The sequence below is a fragment of the Panthera tigris genome, chromosome A3, assembly GCF_018350195.1.
Source record: "Panthera tigris isolate Pti1 chromosome A3, P.tigris_Pti1_mat1.1, whole genome shotgun sequence".
In the NCBI taxonomy this organism is placed as follows: Eukaryota; Metazoa; Chordata; class Mammalia; order Carnivora; family Felidae; genus Panthera; species Panthera tigris.
Genome location: NC_056662.1, coordinates 101846188 through 101867488, shown reverse-complemented (window position 1 = coordinate 101867488; position 21301 = coordinate 101846188). Strand labels below are relative to the sequence as shown.

General features: G+C 42.8%; 1 protein-coding gene and 1 long non-coding RNA gene across 3 annotated transcripts; one reads left to right on the top strand and one right to left on the bottom strand.

Moving 5' to 3' along the window:
* Positions 1–371: 371 nt before the first annotated feature.
* On the bottom strand, positions 372–4311 carry LOC122237380. Its single transcript, XR_006215882.1, has 4 exons — positions 4230–4311; positions 2038–2203; positions 626–720; positions 372–513 (listed from the first exon to the last, which is right to left on the bottom strand). It is a non-coding gene; the product is annotated as an uncharacterized LOC122237380 (long non-coding RNA).
* A 56-nt stretch (positions 4312–4367) lies between these two features.
* Positions 4368–20962, top strand: SLC20A1 (solute carrier family 20 member 1). Of its 2 annotated transcripts, none has more exons than XM_042981992.1 (11): positions 4368–4499; positions 5025–5638; positions 5785–5925; positions 6113–6198; positions 10868–10964; positions 13411–13530; positions 15547–15816; positions 15938–16496; positions 17731–17916; positions 18904–18988; positions 19990–20962. In XM_042981992.1, the coding sequence occupies exons 2-11, from the start codon at positions 5293–5295 to the stop codon at positions 20143–20145; spliced, it is 2046 nt and encodes a 681-aa protein (XP_042837926.1). In that variant the 5' UTR covers positions 4368–4499; positions 5025–5292; the 3' UTR covers positions 20146–20962. The 2 variants fall into 2 exon arrangements, with proteins under 2 accessions (XP_042837926.1, XP_042837925.1); XM_042981991.1 differs by having other exon boundaries at positions 4368–4567.
* Positions 20963–21301: the final 339 nt, after the last annotated feature.

Below are 21301 nucleotides of genomic sequence, written 5' to 3'. Positions count from 1 at the left end.
CTCCACATCAGAGCTTGGCTTTCTGGGTGCTTGAAAGCACCCTCCCCATACATTCCCTCTTTGTCTGGAACTTTTCCTGGACCTGGTGAGGGCAGAGCTGTGGATACTTGGTGCCCGGTCCTATTTGATGGGAAGTGAGGAAATGTTTGAAGGCAGAGGCCAGCCACATCCACAGCAGGTAGGAAAGTGGAGGTGGTGATGGTGATGTGTGGTCCTTATTATTTATTATTAATTAATTAATTAATTAATTAATTCTGAACCTATTGCCTATAGGAATTGACTACAGGTGTGTGGAAGACAGACTTCCTTTCTTGAGAAGTCTCAAGAGAACAGATTTTTCAGGAACTCTGAGACACGGTCAGGCTACTTTATCAACTTTATTTTTGGAGAGACCATGTGCCCCTGACTTCCTGCCTCTTCTTGTGCTGGAGAAACTGGGGACAATCTTGGAGTCAGCTCTCCTAGATATGCCCTTTCTATTCCAACAGGGTTTGAGGAAGCTTAACATGCTGGCTGTAAAAGCAACAGAGTGAATAAAAATAAGAAAGAAAGAAGGGGGAAGTAAATGTGTTAAGTGCAAACAACAGTTAACACCCTAGGGCATCATAGTTGCCTCTGCACTTACTGACAGCCGGAGAAAAGGCACCTACGGACTTGAAGTTTGTTAAGTGCTTTGCTCATTTAACTGTTGCTTCATTCTCTGGGCCTCAGTTTCTCAGCCTGCAAAACAAGGTGCATCAACCTAAAGTTTATTGAGAGTGTCGCATGATAGGATACAGAGCACCTGAAACAGTGCTTGGCAAGTTGTAAACCATCAGTCGCAATCACAGCAATTCCTACCTCATTCATGTGTAAGCATAACCAAGTGGGAGGGAGTTGTGGGTAGAGCAGAGGCAGTTTCCATTTATTCAAAGGCTCCTGCCTTCTTTTCCCTGCTCCATCCAAATCCTAATGGACAGCCTCTGAAATTGCCTTTGAACCTGGTCTTGTTCCACAATGTTCCCATTCCACTGCAGTTAGTCCCCTCCAAGCAGACTATTTCCGGGATGCTTACTTCATGCTCATTGAACAATGACCTCAGAAACATTTCCTTGACTGCAAGTCTCTCGGGCTCTGAAAGTGCAGAAGTGATGTCGCGTCCTCCTCTTGTCCCACTTCTGCAGGCCTGCAGGGGGTGGTGGGTCTGCTTTCCCAGATCTCAAAAGCTTAGCCTCCACCAAGTGAGTGAGAGATGGAAACACCTCCAAGAAAACTCCAAACCTGCAGTGCCCAGGTTGGTGTTTAGCAGCATGTGGTAGGTTGTATTGCTTTGTGCTCTTTGAGGATGAGGTTGGGTGGGGGACCCTTGGGTTTGTGAGCTTAGTGGGAGTAACTCTGATCTACCAAAGATCCTGTGGGCAGTCAGGGCCAGGGCCAGGGCCAGGCCCAGGCCTCCCACCACCAGGCCAGTGAGCCCACGATGTGTCCTCTGCTACACACTGCCCCTCCCCCTGTGGCAGAAGGTCCCAGGTTTTTGTGGCCCCTCATTTTCTTTGAGCAGTGGGAGAAGTGTGAAAAAGCTTGGCCCAGATGGCAGCTCTGACACCTCTCTCTCTCTCTCTCTCTCTCTCTCTCTCTCTCTCTCTCACACACACACACACACACACACACACACACACACACACACCAGGCCTTCAGCTAGTTTAAGAAGAACATGAATGCCGAGAGAGGACCATCCATGCGCGAGAACTTTAGAAGGGCTCTACATAACTTGAGGCCTCATAATGGCCCTGTAACAGTAGGGACTCTCAACATCTCCCCTTTACAGATGACGAAGGCAGAGAATTAATTTGCCCATGGTCACAGGACTAGTGAAGAGCAGAGCAAATAGTATGGCTTTACAGTCTGTTTAACCACTAGACCAAATGCTCTCTGCCCTCTTTCCCACGTCCAGCGATAAGGTCAGAACCAGTGCCATTTGTGTGTCAACTGGCGGTCCTCTTACCTCCTCTTTCCATTATCAAGGCACTGTAACTTCTCTCATAGGCAGAGCCTTACCTCTTCTCCCCTATGGGAGGATGAAGGTTATCAGGACCAAGACAAGTCCAGGTCTCTAAGGGCCGTACTCCACTGATGCTCTCTCCCCTGGTGAGGTGGCCAGGACCCACCCTAATCTCCCATCTCTCTCTTCTTATAGTCTGGTTGGCAGAGGCACTCTGTTGTCCTAAGGAAGGAGGATAGGACCAGCTTAAAGATGTTGGCAGAATTCATCTGTAATGACGAATTCTCTGAGTCTCTGCCCCAGGGCTCTCCCATTCTCTGCAAGCCCATCCCAAAAGGCCTGGACTGTGCTCACTCACTCTGGCTGCCCCCCCCCCCCCCCCCCCCCCGCAAAGAGGTTGTCTAGCAAGTATTTGCCAACTTGAAGGGCTAAATACCACAGATGAGCAAAAGTACACCCATGGACAAAATGAAAACAAAACAAAACAACAACAACAAAAAAACCCCAAAACAAAAAAACACATACTGTGAAACAATTCCCTTACAAATAACTGCTTTGAAAATTGTTTTAAAATTTTTATTATTTATTTTTTAAATTCAAGTACAATTGACATACAGTGTTACATTAGCTTCAGGTGTATGATGATTCAACAATTTAACACATTTACTCAGGGCTCATCATAAGTGTACTATTAATCCCCTTCACCTACTTCACACCCCCCCCCCCAAAATTATTGTTTTAAATGGCAGAACACTAAGCACCTTTAACAGATCAGTCCTTTTATTCAATTTTTTTTATAACCTTGAAATGAACTGAAGGTTGAGGGAGGAGTACATTTTAAGGTGCCAGAATTACATCAGAATTGCATTGTAGGGTCATTGCACCCAGACATGCAGTTTTCTTTTTCAGACATGACCTTGGGACCAAGAGCTTTGTAACTCTGTAACTTTGTTACTCATAGAACTCCATCAGATGTTCGAGGTAGGTCAGAGGATACTCATGTATAGTTCAAGCCTCCATAGATGTCCCAGACATAGCAATGATTTACAGCATCTTTGTTTCTGCTATTCAGTGCCCTGCTGCTAGAGATGGCAAAAAGGTGGGGAGGGCTCCAGAACATTCTAAGCCTGTTAAGTATTTCTGGTGAAATTCTTCAGTCTCACTACAACCCTGACAAGAAACCACGACTTTAATCTCCAGGCATGATTACTTTTGATCTTAAGCTGTACAACAGAATGCCCTCAAATGTGCACAGCAAATCTTATTAATGTCAAAACTACATTATATACCCTGTAGGAGACCAGAAATCAATTTTTATGTCAAAAGAATAGGAAAGCTTCGGGATGCAAAGAGAACATCCCCTTTCACCCTTTCCTACATCCTAAAACAGGCATTTTTACATTAAGAGCAAACCGGAAATTAGAGTTCGGTGCCTACACAGCTCTGGTCTCATTCGCCCACGTTAACTCATTTAAATCCTGCCACAAGGTAGGTACTGATTGTTAACGTTTTACATTCGTGACGATGCAGTCTGAAAGATCTGGAATTTGCTCAAGGTGACACACTGCAGCAAGTAGAAGTCAGGATTTGAATCTGAAGCACTGTCCTTCCTCCCATTGCCACAGCCGCCACGCAGAAAACACAGGTCCACTACAGGGAAATTAATGACCCACAGCCTTCCTGAGGCTCTGCGCTATAATCGGGGAGACAACCTGGTTCTCGTGACTCTTCACTCTTTCCGTTTTCTCCCAAGTGCATGACTGCGGGAGCAAAGCGACCACGTGAGCTTTCCCCCCCTCCCCCCCCAGTGCCTGTCTGGCCAAGGGCAAGTCACAGGTGCGACAACGTGCCAAGACTGGATCCAGAGCCAGAGGGCTCGAGCTCCCCCGCAGCGTCACTGGACGGGAGGGAGGGAACTCGGCCAGGTGTGGCCTCTGGACGCGGCAGGTCATTAAGTAAGCTAAAAAGAAGGCTTGAGAAGCGGTCAGCAATATGAAATGGGGCCCGCAAAAGGGAAACTAGGAATGACCTTGGTCGCCGCCCCTATAAGTCGGCCCCACGACCTCTGGCGGCACAGCTAGGGTCCCCTACGGCCTCCACCAGTAACTAACCCGAGCGGCGAGACGCTACACGGACGCTAGGGCGAGGCTGCAGAAAGGGGGTCGGCCCTCCCCACGTGGACAAGCTCCCCGCCGGGGGCGTGGCCGCGGGCGCGGGTCTGGCCAATGAGCGCCGCCGAAGGGCTCACCCGATTGGGCACGCCGGGCAGGCGTGGGCTGCACCACCCCGGGGGCGGGGCTCCGGAGCCGGGGCGAGGCGCTGCGGGTCACGCGGGTCGCGGCGCCGGCTATAAGTGGCGGCCGGCGGCGTGTGCTGCCAGAGTGATGGCTGCCGGCGCGCGCTGCGTGCTCTCTCTTCTCTGCCGCTGAGGCGCCGCGGGTGCTTCATTGGGTGGGTCGCCAGCCCTGTCGATCCATCCCCGAGCCTCCGCCCCAGGCCGTCTGCTCACCGACCACAGGTGCGTGCGTCCGTGCCGCCGCCGCAGCCTGCGCGTCTGGTCTTCCGCTCGGCCCTTGGTTTCCTCTGGTGAGTGGTGGCGCCACCTTGGAAAGGCTTTCTTTCCCGGCGGGACCAGGCGCCGACGCCGTCGAGCGGGAGGCGGTCTGGTGGGCCGGCGTGGGCGGCGGACGGGGATTCTGGCTTCCTTACCGTCCGCCTCCCTCCCCCATCCCGCCCGCCCGCGGGCCTTTTTGGCGGTCCTCGGGCGGCGCGCGCGGGAACGGCCCTTTTCCGGTTTTCGCGGGGAGGGCGCGCGCGGGCCGGCGGCGGGCGGCGGGCGGTGGGGGTGGGGGATTCCGGGCTGGGCGAGCGCTGACGAGGAGGTCCCCGGCGCCACGTGCCCACCACCTCGCGCGCCCCGCTCGGGGCCGGGGCCGGTGGGCTGCGGCCAGAGGACAAGGCCGGAGCCCCCAGCCTCGTGGGGCGCCGCAAGGGTTCCCCCAAGGGCGCGCTGCTATTGTTATTTCCCCCCCCTCCCCCCCAGGATGAACTTGCGTCCTTTCTCTTCTCCGCCATGGAATTCTCCTTGCTTTTAGCCCTCCAGAGCCAAAGAAACCCCAGACAACAGATGCTCATACGCAGCGTATAGCAGTAACTCCCCAGCTCGGTTTCTGTGCCGTAGTTTACAGTATTTAATTTTATATAATATATATTATTTATTATAGCATTTTTGATACCTCATATTCTGTTTACACATCTTGAAAGCCGCTCAGTAATTCTCTTACAATTAATAAAAACCACTAGTCTAGAGAATGGCATTTACCGGGGCAACGCTGACTACCAGTACTATTGCTGCTACTGCTGCTTCTGGTCCATTGATGGACTACCTATGGATGCTGATCCTGGGCTTCATTATTGCATTTGTCTTGGCATTCTCCGTGGGAGCCAATGATGTAGCAAATTCGTTTGGTACAGCTGTGGGCTCAGGTGTAGTGACCCTCAAGCAAGCCTGCATCCTAGCTAGTATTTTTGAAACCGTGGGCTCCGTCCTTCTGGGAGCCAAAGTGAGCGAAACAATCAGGAAGGGCTTGATCGACGTGGAGATGTACAACTCGACCCAACAGCTGTTGATGGCCGGCTCTGTCAGTGCTATGTTTGGTAAGTTCTTTTTATGTATTGCCCCTTGGTGGCGGGTGAGCAAGCGGGTGGTTCCATACTTGGGCTCTCCCTTTCAGGTTTTCTTCTTCGGAAGGCACTGCATTCCTGAGAATTTGGCCACTTAATAAAACTTGCCTGTGTTTCAGGTTCTGCTGTGTGGCAACTAGTGGCTTCGTTTTTGAAGCTTCCCATTTCTGGAACCCATTGTATTGTTGGTGCAACCATCGGTTTCTCCCTCGTGGCAAAGGGGCAGGAGGGTGTCAAGTGGTCTGAACTGATAAAAATTGGTATGTTTAATTTTAAGTGGCTTTTTAATTTTTATTCTTGTCATGTGCTACCATGGCATTATATGACATAAATGGTGTAAAATGGAGGGATGGAAAGTTTTGAAGATGGAATACTAAAACTTAAAGTGTTTTTTGGTTCCTGATTTTCATCAGTTGACGTTTTTCTTTTTAATGTGTTCTGTTCCAGTGATGTCTTGGTTCATCTCTCCACTGCTTTCTGGTATTATGTCTGGAATTTTATTCTTCCTTGTTCGTGCATTCATCCTCCGTAAGGTAATCTTTCTCTCCCCTCTTTTATGACCTTTGGTGGGTCACACTCAATGGTATTCAGACTGCTAGCCTTCTTGTAGATGTGATTAGTGTGGCCTTGGAAAGTTAAAAAATACGTCTGTGTTTGGTACACCTCTTGTATGTTGCTGAGCTCTCTGAAAAAGTCAAGTTTTCGATAGCCCAGAATGCATTCAGGAAGGAAAAATTGAATGAATATATGGTGTGCCAAGAAATAGAGGAGAAGCTGGGAATGAAAAAATAAGGAAATTTATTCAGGGTGATTTTGTACAGGTGTTTGTAGATTACTGTTTTCTCTAAATCAACAACATATATGGACCATTTTGACTTATTATTATTTTTGTTTTTGGACCATTTTGACTTATGAGCTTGGGGTTCGTAAGTCGTAATGTGTCTTGACATAATGTTTTTTTAGTCGACAGTTAAATTGAGTAGTTTGGGTTTCCACGCAGTTAACTTTTGTCGTGCTGATTAGCATAACCAGGTTATAAGCTTCAGGGTGGGGACTCTATATTTCACAGTGACTTGACTCTAATTTCCCAGATGGGGTAAAAAGAGCCCGTAAAGTTGTTTTTTGTTTTTTCCCTTGGCCCTCAAAAAAAAAAAAAAAAAAAAAAATTCCAGACAGTCATTTAATTTCCTGTCCAGTTGAAAATCCCTTTTGAGGGACCCAATAGCATTTCTTTTATCAAGAAGTCTGATGCTGGCTCCAAAATAAATGTAGACGACAAGGGATGTTGTCACTGGACTGAATTACTTGGTAAGAATAAATGCATTTTTCTGAGGAAACAAAGTTGTCCTTTTTCTGAGGTGAATGGCTCTTAACGGCCCATTGTAAGTTTGTAAAATGCTCCTAAACTGTAGACATCTGAGTGAAGAGAGATAGGTAGCTTAGTCTCAAGGGGTAAGAATATATTCAGACCCACTTGTTCGGTCTAGTTGTAAGCTTTTGTAGGGAAGGGTTTGCGCCTTTGTAGAAACACTATGGTAAATTGATTCATTAATTGTTCTTTCCTATGGCCTGAGTCTGCCAGAATATAGCAGTTGAATACTTGGAAAATTGAAATATTTATAGATTGGTTAGAATTTGAGAGTAAATAGTTCATTGTTACTACTGATGGACTTGAAGTTTGATACCGTTTTATTTAGCAAGCAGATTTGATGAGCTACCCGCCGGATCCCCAGAATTGTTGTAGCATATGATAGATAACATGATGCTTAGGTTCGAGGCTTACTGGTAGTCACAGATCAGATTTTTCAGTATTTTTATTAGAGCCATATAGATTACTCCATACCAGAGAACAAGGAGAATACATAGGATCCTGTATTATGGATTCCTGCTTTATGAAACTTTACACTGGGTCTTTGTTGATTATTTATTGGGAAGCAGATTGTTCTGATTCTGGAGAGGCTTTGTATGTCTCAAGATAAAACTTGTCTTCTTTCTTGGAGGGGAAATGGTGGTGCTCTGAGGTGCAAAGAGGGATTTTTAGGTGTTCAGTATCTCTCATTTGAGAACTGCATGGCAGGTATTTTTCTACCCACAGTTGAGAGCTGGAGCTGGAGTTAAATATATTCCCTTTGTAACAATATATTCTTTATGTAGGTATGAGGATGAGAGCATGATCAAGAATGATTGGAATAGTGTTTAGCAGTATTGACTTTGAGGACTTTTTTTTTTTTTTTTACCTCCAAACTCCCCTGTCCTCCCTGTGACCCATCATAGTCTTGTGTCCAATCTGCTAATGAGTTTTTGGGTGATGAATGTGAATAGTTGTGGTTACTGTTCGATTTTAAATCTCAAAACATCCTTATGCTGGTAACCTTTGGGGGTACTGGCTGTTAAAGTCTGAATATTTGACCATTAAGCTGCTTTTCAACTTAAGATTCTCTTTTGGAAATTAACATTAAAATTGCTTTTTTAAAATTTTCTGTTTTCTGATGTCTGTGCCAAGGGTGTTGGGTAGTCTAGTAGGAAAATCCAGAGTGGAGATGAGGTACTTCTCCTTAAAGGCTAGGGGCAATAAAGGAATGGGGGAAAAGGGAAAGTTATCCTATTATTTAAATGCTAGTCAGAGAAAAATGGGTCTTTGAGCAGTCTCCCTTTTGTTAGGAATCACATTAAATCTAGGACATCTTTTCAAACTCAGAGGAGCCTTTTTCTTTAGAGGCTTATCAGAACATCCAGTATGTAAACAATGAACTATTCTGGTTGGGGATGGGGAGTTACCAAGACTCCCCCCGCCCCCTTCCCATCTCACATGACTGGATGATGAGATATTTACATTATTTCCAGATAAAGTTCCAAGTGTGTAGTTAGATGGGTCATACAGTAATACAAATCTTATAAAGTTGTTAGCCTTGGTTATCTCTTGCGAGTGACCGAGACGAGTCTGGAGGGAGTAAAAGTTCCTAGATTTATGAACTTTGCCTTTTTTTAAAAGATGGTGAGCTTGTATTTCATAATAAACCACAAGTATCATTCATTTACTACCTTCCCTGCTACTAATTAAATACTGGTTACCTCAGGGAATACATAATTGGACTGTACAGAAAAATAAAACCCAGAAAAATAAAATAAAACCTATTATTTCTCAACTCTAATTAGTTTGATTTGATACCATATTACCAAATTGTATTTGAAAATCTGTTAAGAGAAGTCCCTACATAATGTTTATAGATCTCTAATGGGTTTTGATTTTGGGGGGATCTTATGAATTGATAGCTTATTGATTGCCCTTGGAGTGTGTCCCACACTGTTGAGTTATTCCAGGATGCTGAATAGTTCTAGGTATAGGCTATCATTTTTATTTTGGCTATTTCTCTATATGTAGCACGTATTTATTTGTGTATTTATTGATGTGTTTATATATATTTAAAGTATGGATAGGGAAGCTAAAATTAACTTTTTTTTAAGTTTTTGAATTTTTTTTAATCTTTATTTATTTTTGAGACAGACAGAGTGCGAGTGGGGGAGGAACAGAGAGAGGGAGACACAGAATCTGAAGTAGGCTTCAGGCTCTGAGCTGTCAGCACAGAGCCCAGCACAGAGCCCAATGCGGGGCTCGAACTCACAAACTGTGAGGTCATGACCTGAGCTGAAGTTGGACCCTTAACTGACTGAGCCACCCAGGTGCCCCTAAAATTAACTTTAAAAAAAAAATATTTTGAGAGAGAGAGTGGGAGAGAGGGGCAGAGAGAGTGAGAGACCAATCCCAAGCAGGCTCACAACGGAGCCCAACTTGTGGCTTGATTTCAACACCGGTAGGATCACGACCTGACCGGAGCCATATCAAAAGTCCTGACGCTTCACCAGCTGAACCACCCACGCACCTCATGGGAAGCTAAAATTCAAAGTGTTTTTCAGTGAGGGCCCATCTCTACTGATTTTGAATGGCATCTTTCCTTTCTCTTCTGTTGTGTTTGTCTTCAGCCACTACCTCCCTCTTCCCAACTGTTGATTATCCTAGTTAGAAGCTTTAGAAGCACTTTGGATCTTTCTCTTCTTTCCCAAGATTTTCTTTTGGATTGCTATCCAGACAGCATTAAACCTTTAGGATAACATCTTCATAGTTTAGCCTTCCCATATATTCAAGTTTGTGTTCTCTTTAAGTGTTTGACCTGGGTGTTTTCCTGTAGAATTAATACACATTTGTTCTAAGTGGAGCTCTTTTTATTTCCAGTCACACTGGCCTCTTTGCAATTCCTGAGTTTTTTGCCTCAGGGTTTTTACACTTGCTGATATCTCTGTCTGCAATATTCTGTGTTGTCCCCCCCCCCCCGCCCCCCTTATGTATGTACATGGCTTGTTGACTTACCAGGTTTGTGTCTTTGTTCCACTGATAATTCCCAGTGTGTTCTGCCTTCCATCACTGCCTCTTCCTTACCCTTCTTTATTTTCTTCATAGCATTTATTGCTACTTTACATTATTCTGTATTAGAATGTAAATGTTAGTTCTCTGAGGGCAGGAACTTTCTCATTCACTCCCATATTTTAGTGCCCAGGATTGTGTTTGGTACAGTCTGTTGAATGAGGAGGTAACTTAGTATACAATTGATTTTTATCTTAGCTCTTTGGTAAGTCATTAATAGTGGTGTATTTGTTAATGTCTAGATAAGATTGTTGTTGCAGGTAATTCTGCATGTTTTGATTTTAAGAAATCTTTGCAGGCATGGTGAGAAATGTCCTGACATCTCATAGTCTATTTCTTGATATCTTTTACAAATGTATAGTACATCTCAGGTGTATGCTCGGATTTACATCTGGACAGTCAGGTACCTTAGGACTCTGGGTGTTGAAACATTATTTGAGACATTACCAGTCACTGGTGTAGGTGACTTTGTTAGAAAAATAGCACCCCCCCACCCCCCCCAAAAAAACACCTAAAACAAACACAAATTTAAATTCAGGTAGATGTAAAAGATGAGATCAGCCTTGGTAAGGAGACTTTCAGGAGCAAGGCCAACTGGGCTTTTCCTACTACTATGGATACCATTAACTGGCCTTATGTAATTCCTGAACCTGCCCTTTTACAAAGTTCTATGGAAATGAGTTAACTTAACCCCCCCCCCCCTTTTTTAAAATTTAAGTTCAAGTTAGTTAACATAATTTTATAACACCTTTCAAGATACTGATCTTGATAATCTTTTTTAGACAGATCCCGTTCCTAATGGTTTGCGAGCTTTGCCAGTTTTCTATGCCTGCACAGTTGGAATAAACCTCTTTTCCATCATGTATACTGGAGCACCTTGTAAGTACATATCAAAATATTTAAATGTGAATTTAACGTTGTTTATAAGACTTGCATTAAATGCCCAATTTACCCCTTTTTGCTTTACAGGGCTGAAATCTCCTAGAAGGTGGCTGGCCTGCGCCCATTTCAGAAGGCTGCAGGCTAGTGTATGCTGAGTTAACCTAGATAGTTTTTCAACCAAAGAGACCTGCTCAGATTCTAAATCACTACAGACCTTTACTCTTTATAGTCTTCACAGGATCCACCGATAATATGATCTTCTCCCTCCCTTTCTCCTTTCTGTGCTAAAAATAACTGGAATTGATACTGACCTCAACTGCTGAAGAGTAATTAGTTATATTTGGTCTTCAATAATCAGTCATTTAGGACTGGTTTGCTGGATATTCTCTTTTTTCTCTCCCAAATGGAGCTACTTTTGTTTCTAAGCACTAAATTTACTTCCCTGAATCTGCTTGAATGAGAAGAGTTGGGATGTTTAAACACCTGATCTAAGTGCATTTGGAAGAAGAAATTCATGCAGCTAAGAGGAAAAATAATTTGTGAGGATATAAAGATTGGGATGATTACTTTTATTTTGGGACTAAGGCAAAGCATGGATAAAAATATGATCCGTGTTCAATTTAGCAACTGAAAAAGATTACTAACTTGTAACTTGACAGTACCTGCTTTTTATCAGTTCATGTTCGCTCTCTAGGGTCTTTTGACTTGATGGTCAGGCGAGTGGCTTTTGATCTTTTAATTGTGACCCACTGGAAAAAATACACTGTACGTTGCTGCCCAAGACATATGTGCACGTAGAGACAGAGAGGGAAAGAAAACTAGAATAGTATTTAGAAGCTACTTACCATTACTATGTGCTGTGTCCTCATGTTTTCAGATACTTCTCTTTAGCTTTTTTTTAATGCTCATTGGAGCCCACTAAATTGGTTTCTGATTAATGGATTGTAAATTGGTTCTTAAACTTCACTGAAGTAGTAAGTCACTGGCCAAAAATGGAATTAGCTAAGTATTTTTAACCTTGTCTTTATTCTTGGAATAATTAGGGAAGAAAATGGATAACTTTATGAGAATATTGATCTTACTTAGGGGATACCAGACTCCTCACCAAATGGTACAGGCAAAGAAAAGCTTGCATGCTACATTTCCAATTATGTTTTAAATTGAGTTCTTCATGCTAAACTAAAGTCTCCTGTGACACTGTAAGCACAGATGTTTTATCTGGTAGCAGCAAAGGTCATAGTTCAGTGAAATTAGAAACTTAAACTTGCAATCATTTTTGAAAAAGGAACTTGGGATATTTTTGTTCTGTTCTTTGTGGATCATTTACAAGAAAAATTTCCCTTTCTCATTTCCCCTTTTGGCTTGGAACATAGATTTAAACTGTGATAGAGATTAATTAAGCTTCATGTATATTTTAGTTTGTGTGACTACATGGTCAGAATTGATAGGAATTAAAATGGAAAGATTTGTAGTCACTATAGAACTTTAGTTTTGAAGGGACCACGGTTACATCTGATTTTTAAATATTAATCATTGGGGGGCAATAGATTTTCCATTTTATAGGTAATCTATTCCTATCAGAATAAAGCAAAAGAACTGCAGGTAGCCAAGCTATTTGTGGATGAACTACAGATCATTATAACATCTTACAGGCTTAAATAGAATTCTGTAGTGCTTTGCTTCTGTCCTTAGTATAGGCTAGTGGCTTGAAGCCTATTGGCAGTTAAGGGGTAAGCACATGAGGACTGATATTAATGATCCCAAAGCCATGTGAAAAGTAGGCATGTCTCTAAGATATGCCTTGTTAATGAAATTACCACTAAACTATTTTTGTGAAAGATGGTCCTTTGAACTATCCTTATCTTTTGATAGATAATATTCCGGTTTTTCTGTATCTTAGTTTGATAATGTATCCTAAGAGATAATCTTATTAAAGGTTTTTGCTGGAGGTTAGTACAATGGATTCGATTAACTTCCACAGAAAATTTTATCAGTATGACAAATGTGATTCTTAGGGTCCCTTTTTTAACATTAAAATCTGTATGTGCAAACATAATGTGTGGCAGCTACCATGTGGAGGCTAGGGAGTGGAATGCTTCCTTTTTTTCATAGCTAGTTGCAGATCCTCAGAGTATAGTAATCCTTATCTTCTAAACAAAGAAAGGGAAAAAAGCTAGTTTTTGAAGGAACTTGGGGGACTTGAATCCAGTAGGTGTGGAGAGTGGGCCAGAGGTGGAGGTGTGGGTTTCAGATGACCATTGGATTTTTCTCCTGAATTTGTGTAGTCAGTACAATAAACCCTGTGGACCTAAGGCTGGCAGCAGTTGTAAAGGGTGATGGGCTGGCTTGGGGGGAACCCCAGAGTCCCCCCGAGGAGGGTTTACACGTTGTTGCAGGGGGCTGTCGCCCTGGGGTTTTCAAGATGCACCATTTTATCTCCTAGTGCTGGGCTTTGACAAACTTCCTCTGTGGGGCACCATCCTCATCTCGGTGGGATGTGCAGTTTTCTGTGCCCTTATCGTCTGGTTCTTTGTATGTCCCAGGATGAAGAGAAAAATTGAACGTAAGTAACAAATTGTAGCAGATCGTTTTAACTAGCAATGTGTCTTTTAACTTCTTGTGTACAGAAACTCACTATTTGGGTAGATTGGCGAAGTCACACATTTAAATGAGATTTCAAAATATGGGTTTATTGTTCTAAACTAGGTTTTTAAATTTTTATTAATTTTTTTTGAGAGAGAGAGACTAGGTTTTTAAATTTTTTTTATTTTGAGAGAGAGAGCGCGTGCAAGTGGGCGAAGGGAAGCAGAGAGGGAGAGAGAATCCCAAGCAGTCTGACACTGGGCTTGATGCACGGCTTGAACTCACAGACTGTGAGATCATGACTTGAGTGGAAGTTGGACGCTTAATTGGCTTAGCCAGTCAGGTGCCCCTGCCCAAACTGTTTTTATTGACTTGAAATGACCTGAGACCTAGTTATAAGAGATTTTTTTTTTTTTTTTTTTTTTTACGTTTATTTTTGAGACAGAGAGAGACAGAGCATGAACGGGGGGAGGGTCAGAGAGAGAGGGAGACACAGAATCCGAAACAGGCTCCAGGCTCTGAGCTGTCAGCACAGAGCCTGATGCAGGGCTCGAACTCACGGACTGTGAGATCATGACCTGAGCCGAAGTCGGTCGCCCAACTGACTGAGCCACCCAGGCGCCCTTAGTTATAAGAGATTTTTGACATATGCTAGGGGCAAACTGGGCCTTTAATGTAATTTTTTTTTTTTTTTTTTTTTTTTACCGTACATCAGTTGCTGGTGACAAAAATATATAGAGATGTAGCTTACATTAATTGGGAAGTGTGAGGATATCTTAATATAAAATAAGGAGTAAATACAAAATATTTTCAAGAAACATTTATCTGAACTACTTCTGTGTGTAATTTCAGATTTGGGCCTGTAAAGCTAAGTCACATATTTATATCTGACTTTAGATTTCGTTAATTCTCAGAATTATAGCACAGATTCTAGAGGTAGACATTTTCCAGTGTTAATGTGAAGGAATCATTTAGATCATTACTATCACACGGTAGTAGAGTATAATTAAATACAATAAATTTTGGTTAGCATCAGTCTTATTTAAACCTTGTATTCATTTCCTTACTGGCTGAGAGCTTTTAAAGTAATCTTCTCAGCCCTTTCTATCTGCAAATGCTTGGTTAGTGATTTCAAGTTTGTTGTTCAGAAATGGACGGATGCACAGACTGCAGAGGCCTTAGGAAGAGTGCTGCGTCATGCAGCTGCACTGAGACGCCTCTGAGAGGCTCTGGTCTTTGCTAGTCTGGTTGTGCTGAGCGGACAGTGGGAACAAGGCTTGCACCACTTTCTGACCTCTTTTTTCCCCCAGTCTGGGAGAAGATGATACAAGTCTTGATATGTTTTATGTCCTAGTCTGTAGCCTAGTTGTGATGCCTGAATGAACATGTAAACATACTGGGCATCGGTAGGATGGGCAGAAAATAAATATTCCTGTGTAGTCATGGCATTTAGAACCATAAGGTAGAACCATAAGGCACATCTCTGTTTCAGGAGGTGGAAATTCAAGTTGTCATCTTTAGTTGCCTGCATTGAGCTCTGTTGCTTTACTTGAGCTCCTGGACTGAAATTTGGGGGCATTCCTTTTTTAAGAAGAACATAAACTAGATGCAGTCTAAACTTTCAGTCTGTCAGCCTCATGCTTTGAGGTATCTTTCACCTCAGAATGGGTCAGCAGGGAACTAAGAATGGTTTTTACCCTTGTAAAACAACAATCTTTGTCTTGTGAAGGACAGGAATACACAACAGAGCCCACAAAGCCTAAAAAAATATTTTACGGTCTGGCCCTTTACTGAAAAAGCTTGTGACCCCTGAAGCATTGCTATATCTTTGCAAAGGAAAGATAGGAGATATGGCAAATGAAGTAGACAGGAATATTATCCAGAATTTTCATTGAAATATATTTTTGAGTTGGATTTTTTTGAGGTGGGGGGAAAGGGGAGATGGGGAACAAGTTAGTTTGGTCAAAACCAAACAAAAATCCCCCGTTTTTTCTAGGAGAAATAAAGTCTAGTCCTTCTGAAAGCCCCTTAATGGAAAAAAAGAATAGCTTGAAAGAAGACCATGAAGAAACAAAGTTGTCTGTCAGTGATATTGAAACCAGGAGTCCCGTTTCTGAGGTAGGATCTGCCACTGTGCCCCTCCGGGCTGTGGTGGAGGAGAGAACAGTCTCATTCAAACTTGGAGACTTGGAGGAAGCTCCAGAGCGAGAGAGGCTTCCCAGTGTGGACCTGAAAGAGGAAACCAGCATAGACAGCGCCATGAATGGTGAGTGGTTTCTTCAGTGGGGAAAATAAGAGTTTTACTTTGTTACCTGTACTGGTGAGGGGGCTCACTGTTTGGATCTGATGGTCTTTGTATTTAATGTGACTGTTTTGGTCTTGGCCAGGAGCAGTTCAGTTGCCTAATGGGAACCTTGTTCAGTTCAATCAAGCCGTCAGTAACCAGATGAACTCCAGTGGCCACTATCAGTATCATACCGTGCATAAAGATTCTGGCTTATACAAAGAGCTGCTGCATAAATTACATCTTGCCAAGGTGGGAGACTGCATGGGAGACTCTGGCGACAAACCCTTGAGGCGCAATAATAGCTATACTTCCTACACCATGGCAATTTGTGGCATGCCTCTGGATTCATTCCGTGCCAAAGAAGGTGAACAGAAAGGTGAAGAAATGGAGAAGCTGACATGGCCTAACGCGGAGAGCAAGAAGCGAATTCGAATGGATAGTTACACCAGTTACTGCAATGCTGTGTCTGATATTCACTCGGCATCTGAGATGGACATGAGTGTCAAGGCAGAGATGGGTCTGGGTGACAGAAAAGGAAGTAGCAGCTCTCTAGAAGAATGGTATGACCAGGATAAACCGGAGGTATCTCTCCTCTTCCAGTTCCTGCAGATCCTGACAGCCTGCTTTGGGTCATTTGCCCATGGTGGAAATGATGTCAGGTCAGTTGACTTGGAATCTCAGCCTCACGCTTTCTTTTCTTTTTTTTTTTTAAGTTTGTTTATTTAAAAAAAATTTTTTTTACATTTATTTATTTTTGAGAGACAGAGACAGAGCATGAGCAGGGAAGGGGCAGAGAGAGAGGGAGACACAGAATCAGAAGCAGGTTCCAGGCTCCGAGCTGTCAGCACAGAGCCCGACGCAGGGCTCGAACCCACGAACCATGAGATCATGACCTGAGCTGAAGTCGGACGCTCAACCGACTGAGCCACCCAGGCACCCCTATTTATTTATTTTGGAAGCGAGTACAAGCAGTGGAGGGCCCGGGAGAGGGAGAATCCCAAGCAGGCTTCTCCTGGCCAGTGTGCAGAGCCTGACATGGGACTAGAACTCAGGAACCATAAGATCATGACCTGAGCCAAAGCAAGAGTCAGACACTTAAGGGTGCCTGGGTGGCTGAGTTGGTTAAGCGTCTGACTTTGGCTCAGGTCATGATCTCACAGTTTGTGAGTTTCAGCCCCACGTTGGGCTCTGTGCTCATGGCTCAGAGCCTGGAGCCTGCTTCGGATTCTGGGTCTCCCTCTCTGCCCCTCCCTGCTTGAGCTCTGTCTTTCAAAAATAAAAACGTTTAAAAATTTTTAATTAAAAAAGAGTTGAACACTTAACCTACTGAGCCACCCAAGTACCCCCCACCACACTTTCTATTTTTATATCACGTTATCCCTTTTATAAGGCTCTGCTTGTGGTTGTGCTGCTCATACCACCCCGTGGGACACTAAATAGTCTAGAAAGGATGAGGTCAGAGGAGTTATTGACTTATTAAACAGGCAGTACAATTTTTTTCTTTAGAGAGATTACAAAGAATGGTCTTGTCTATTGAGATAGAATCCAGTTCTTTGATAGTAAATTCTCTGAGTGTAAGATGAAAAACTTAATCACTGTCCCTAAGGAATGAATTTGTTAGTTGTTAGCCTTAGTCTTGTGGTTTGTAAACTGGCCATTGGAACCTGCGTTTTTTTTAGGCTACCTATTGGAAGATAGGCCACCAAATGCATGGGATTCTTCTGAGAGCAGCTTTTATTTTCTTCTGCTGTGTATGTTGGGGTTTCATTTATTTCTTTTGGATGAGCTTGCCAGCTTTGCTTTGAATAATCTAGTAGGTCATTTAGCAAACTGGATCTTGCGAAATTCTAGTTCTGCCTGAAAAATCATCTTCATCCTCTTTTTTTCTTTCAGCAATGCCATCGGTCCTCTGGTTGCTTTATATCTGGTTTATGACACAGGAGATGTTTCTTCAAAAGTGGCAACACCGATATGGCTTCTGCTCTATGGTGGAGTCGGTATTTGTATTGGTCTGTGGGTTTGGGGAAGGAGAGTTATCCAGACCATGGGGAAAGATCTGACACCGATCACACCTTCTAGGTAAGTTGGCAAAGCAGGTCTTAGAAAGATTAATGCTCATTTTCTTAAGGTTCATAGTACTGTGTAGTGTTACCACACAACTCTTCATCTAAAGTAACCCAAGCTTATATAAGTTCCTGATGTTACTCTCATTGTGTGAACTTGTAGGTTTTACATACTGTCTGGCCCTTAAACATAATTTTGGTCAAATATTAATTTCCAGTGGTTTCTTAACAGTACAGCTTTTCTGAGAAAGGTGTGTGTGGAGTGAATAGCTATGTATAGTTTGTCTTTACTTGGGAGCTGAGACTGATTATTAAATTCTTCAAAATAAAAGTGCAAACTTTAATAACGAGCTTCCAGAAAACCTTAAAACCTCAAAACATTAGAGAAGAGGGAAGAGAACCTGATATATTTACTTAAATTTTTTTTTAATGTTTATTTATTTTTGAGACACAGAGAGAGCATGAACAGGGGAGGGTCAGAGAGAGGGAGACACAGAATCCAAAGCAGGCTCTAGGCTCTGAGCTGTCAGCACAGAGCCCAATGCGGGGTTTGAAATCACGGACTGTGAGATCATGACCGGAGCCGAAGTTGGATGCTTAATCAACTGAGCCACCCAGGCGCCTAAACCTGATTTATTTATTAATTTTTTTTAGTGTTTTATTTGAGTGTGAGAGTGTGAACGGGGGAGGAACAGAGAGAGGGGGAACAAAAGATCCAAAGTGGGCTCTGTGCTGGCACAGCACGCCTGATGTGGGGCTTGAAGTCACAAACTGTGAGATCACAACCTGAGCCGATGTCAGACACTCAACCAACTGAGCTACCCAGGTGCCCCGAGAGCCTGATTTAAAGTATATTTCAGGAGCTATAGCGAATTAAAGATTGTTAGTGAAGGTTTTGTCACCGAGTATCAGAGCATACTAAGATTGTGTTAACTTTGAGATAATGTTAGCTTATTAAAATATCAGTTTCTGTTCTTGACAACTAATCTTTCTATGTTTACAGTGGCTTCAGTATTGAACTGGCATCTGCCCTCACTGTGGTAATTGCATCAAATATTGGTCTTCCCATCAGTACAACGCATTGTAAAGTAAGTAAACATATTGTGTCTGTTGAATGGCTCTAATAATATGGAGAGAGTTTTTAAGTGTGAAACTGTGGTTTAGAAAGTTTTATACAGTTGGAGTCTTGAAGAGTTCACAAGTTCAGGACGAGACTGTAAGAATGTAAAGGCTTATTACATTTTACAATTTTTGGGTCTAGTATGCTTATTTAAGCAAATGATGTAGGTTTTCCCCAAATGATGCAAAAGCCCTTTTTGTATTGGTTAGCAAGTCTGTGAGGCTTATTGGACATTGAAGGGCAGTTTATTTATGGAAAGAATATATTCAGAGACTCTCTGAATTAAAGTATGAAGAAACTTGTTGAATTTAGACTTTGCGTGATGGCCATGCATTAACTGTGGGAAGAGGAAGAAACTGGCTTCCTTAAGGCAATTTAAGTTGGTTGATCTTAAAAAGATGGAGTCTGTCAGTTATCCTTTTTCTTCCAGGATATCTCTACGTCACTGGCTATGAGGTCTAATATCTGCCTCCCTCTGAAATGATATTTGGAAAACCTAAAACTTAAAATAACTTCTTATTAAAGTAGTTCAATATATTTTTTTAAGTTTATTTATTTGGGGGGTGGGGACAGAATCCCAAGCAGGCTCTGCGCTGCAACTCACGAACTGCAGGATCATGACCTGAGGCTGAGATTGAGTCGGACGCTTAACCAGCTGAGCCACCCAGGCACCCCAAGTGGTTCAATATTAAAGTAGTTCATTAAAGTAGTTGATTAAATTGCAGTAGCTCAGAAGAGAAAAAGGAAGTGTTCTCCTATTTTACCCCAATTGGCACAGACTTAATGATTGGATTTTTATATTGTTTTTATCTTCTTATTAGTAATCTTCTTAATACAAACCATCTTTGATGGAATCAGTCTCATCCAGCAGTCTGGGGCTCCTTATCTACATAAATAAGGTCATGTGTCTGTTACCAAAATGCCATTGGCCTTTACTAATCAGTTTCCTTGATTCCCTTTCTCTGCTAGGTGGGTTCTGTTGTATCTGTTGGCTGGCTCCGATCCAAAAAGGCTGTTGATTGGCGACTCTTCCGCAACATTTTTATGGCCTGGTTTGTTACAGTCCCCATTTCTGGCGTTATCAGTGCTGCTATTATGGCAGTCTTCAAATATGTCATCCTCTGAGCGTGAAGCTGTTTGAGATTAAAATTCCTGTCAATGTTTGGGGCCACCTTACACATTCCTGCTCCTTTGAAGAATGATCACAGTGTTACAGAAGACCGACAAGAGTCTTTTTAAAGTTTGGGAGCTGTGGGAGGGAAGTGTTACTTGTGCTATAATTGCTTTTGTGCTAAATATGACTTGTCTCAAAATTAGCTATGTAAAATAGCCAGGTTTCCACTGGTTCCTATTAAGGTCCCTTTTCCTTCTGGGCTGTGAATTCCTGTACATAATTCTCTACTTTTTGTATCAGGCTTCAATTCCATTATGTTTTAATGTTGTCTCTGAAGATAACTTGTGATTTTTTTTTTTTTTTTTTTTTTCTTTTTAAACCATTCAGAGCCATTTGACACAGTGTGCTCTGCTTTGGTGGTTTCACCAGCTTCTGCCCTAACATGCACAGGGACTTAACAACAGAAACATAACTGAAGCTTCCCTTGTAGTCTCTTAGAGAAATAGAGCCGTTTGTACTCTGCCCTCCTGTCCGGTAGTGGCAGGTTCCATTGGCATATGTGGGAACTTCTTATAGGGACGAGGTTCTTTGGACACGGTGAAGATTTAAGTTAGTAGTAACTTCTTTGCAAGCAATTCATTGACTATTATTGCTAAAAAGAAGTAGGAAGAAAAAGCCTTCTGGCAGTTGTGGTTATTTAAGATTTCTGGCAGTGTGGGATGGATGAATGAAGTGGAATATGAACTTTGGGCAAGTAAAATGGGACAGCCTTCCATGTTCATCTGTCTACCTCTTAACTGAATAAAAAAGCCTACAGTTTTTAGAAAATTTTGTTCTCATGGTTTTTGTTCATATTTGAAGCATCTGGTCTCCAAATCAGTTAGCCCTATGCCATTCTTAGCAGAGTGTGGATATCTTAAATGAGAACTACCGACCAACTTAAACTTCCCCACTCCTCCCTGTTAAGTTTCTCGGGATCCCAGAATATACATGACATAACTCCATAGGCACTGTTTAACTATTTGACATTTTTCCTTTTTTTTCCTCCTTTTTTTTTTTTTTTAAAGGTTATTTATTTGTTTTGGCGGGGGGGGGGGGGGGGGGGCGTTTGCAAGTGCATGTGGGGGGAGGGGCAGAGAGAATCCTAAGCAGGCTCTGGGCTGTCAG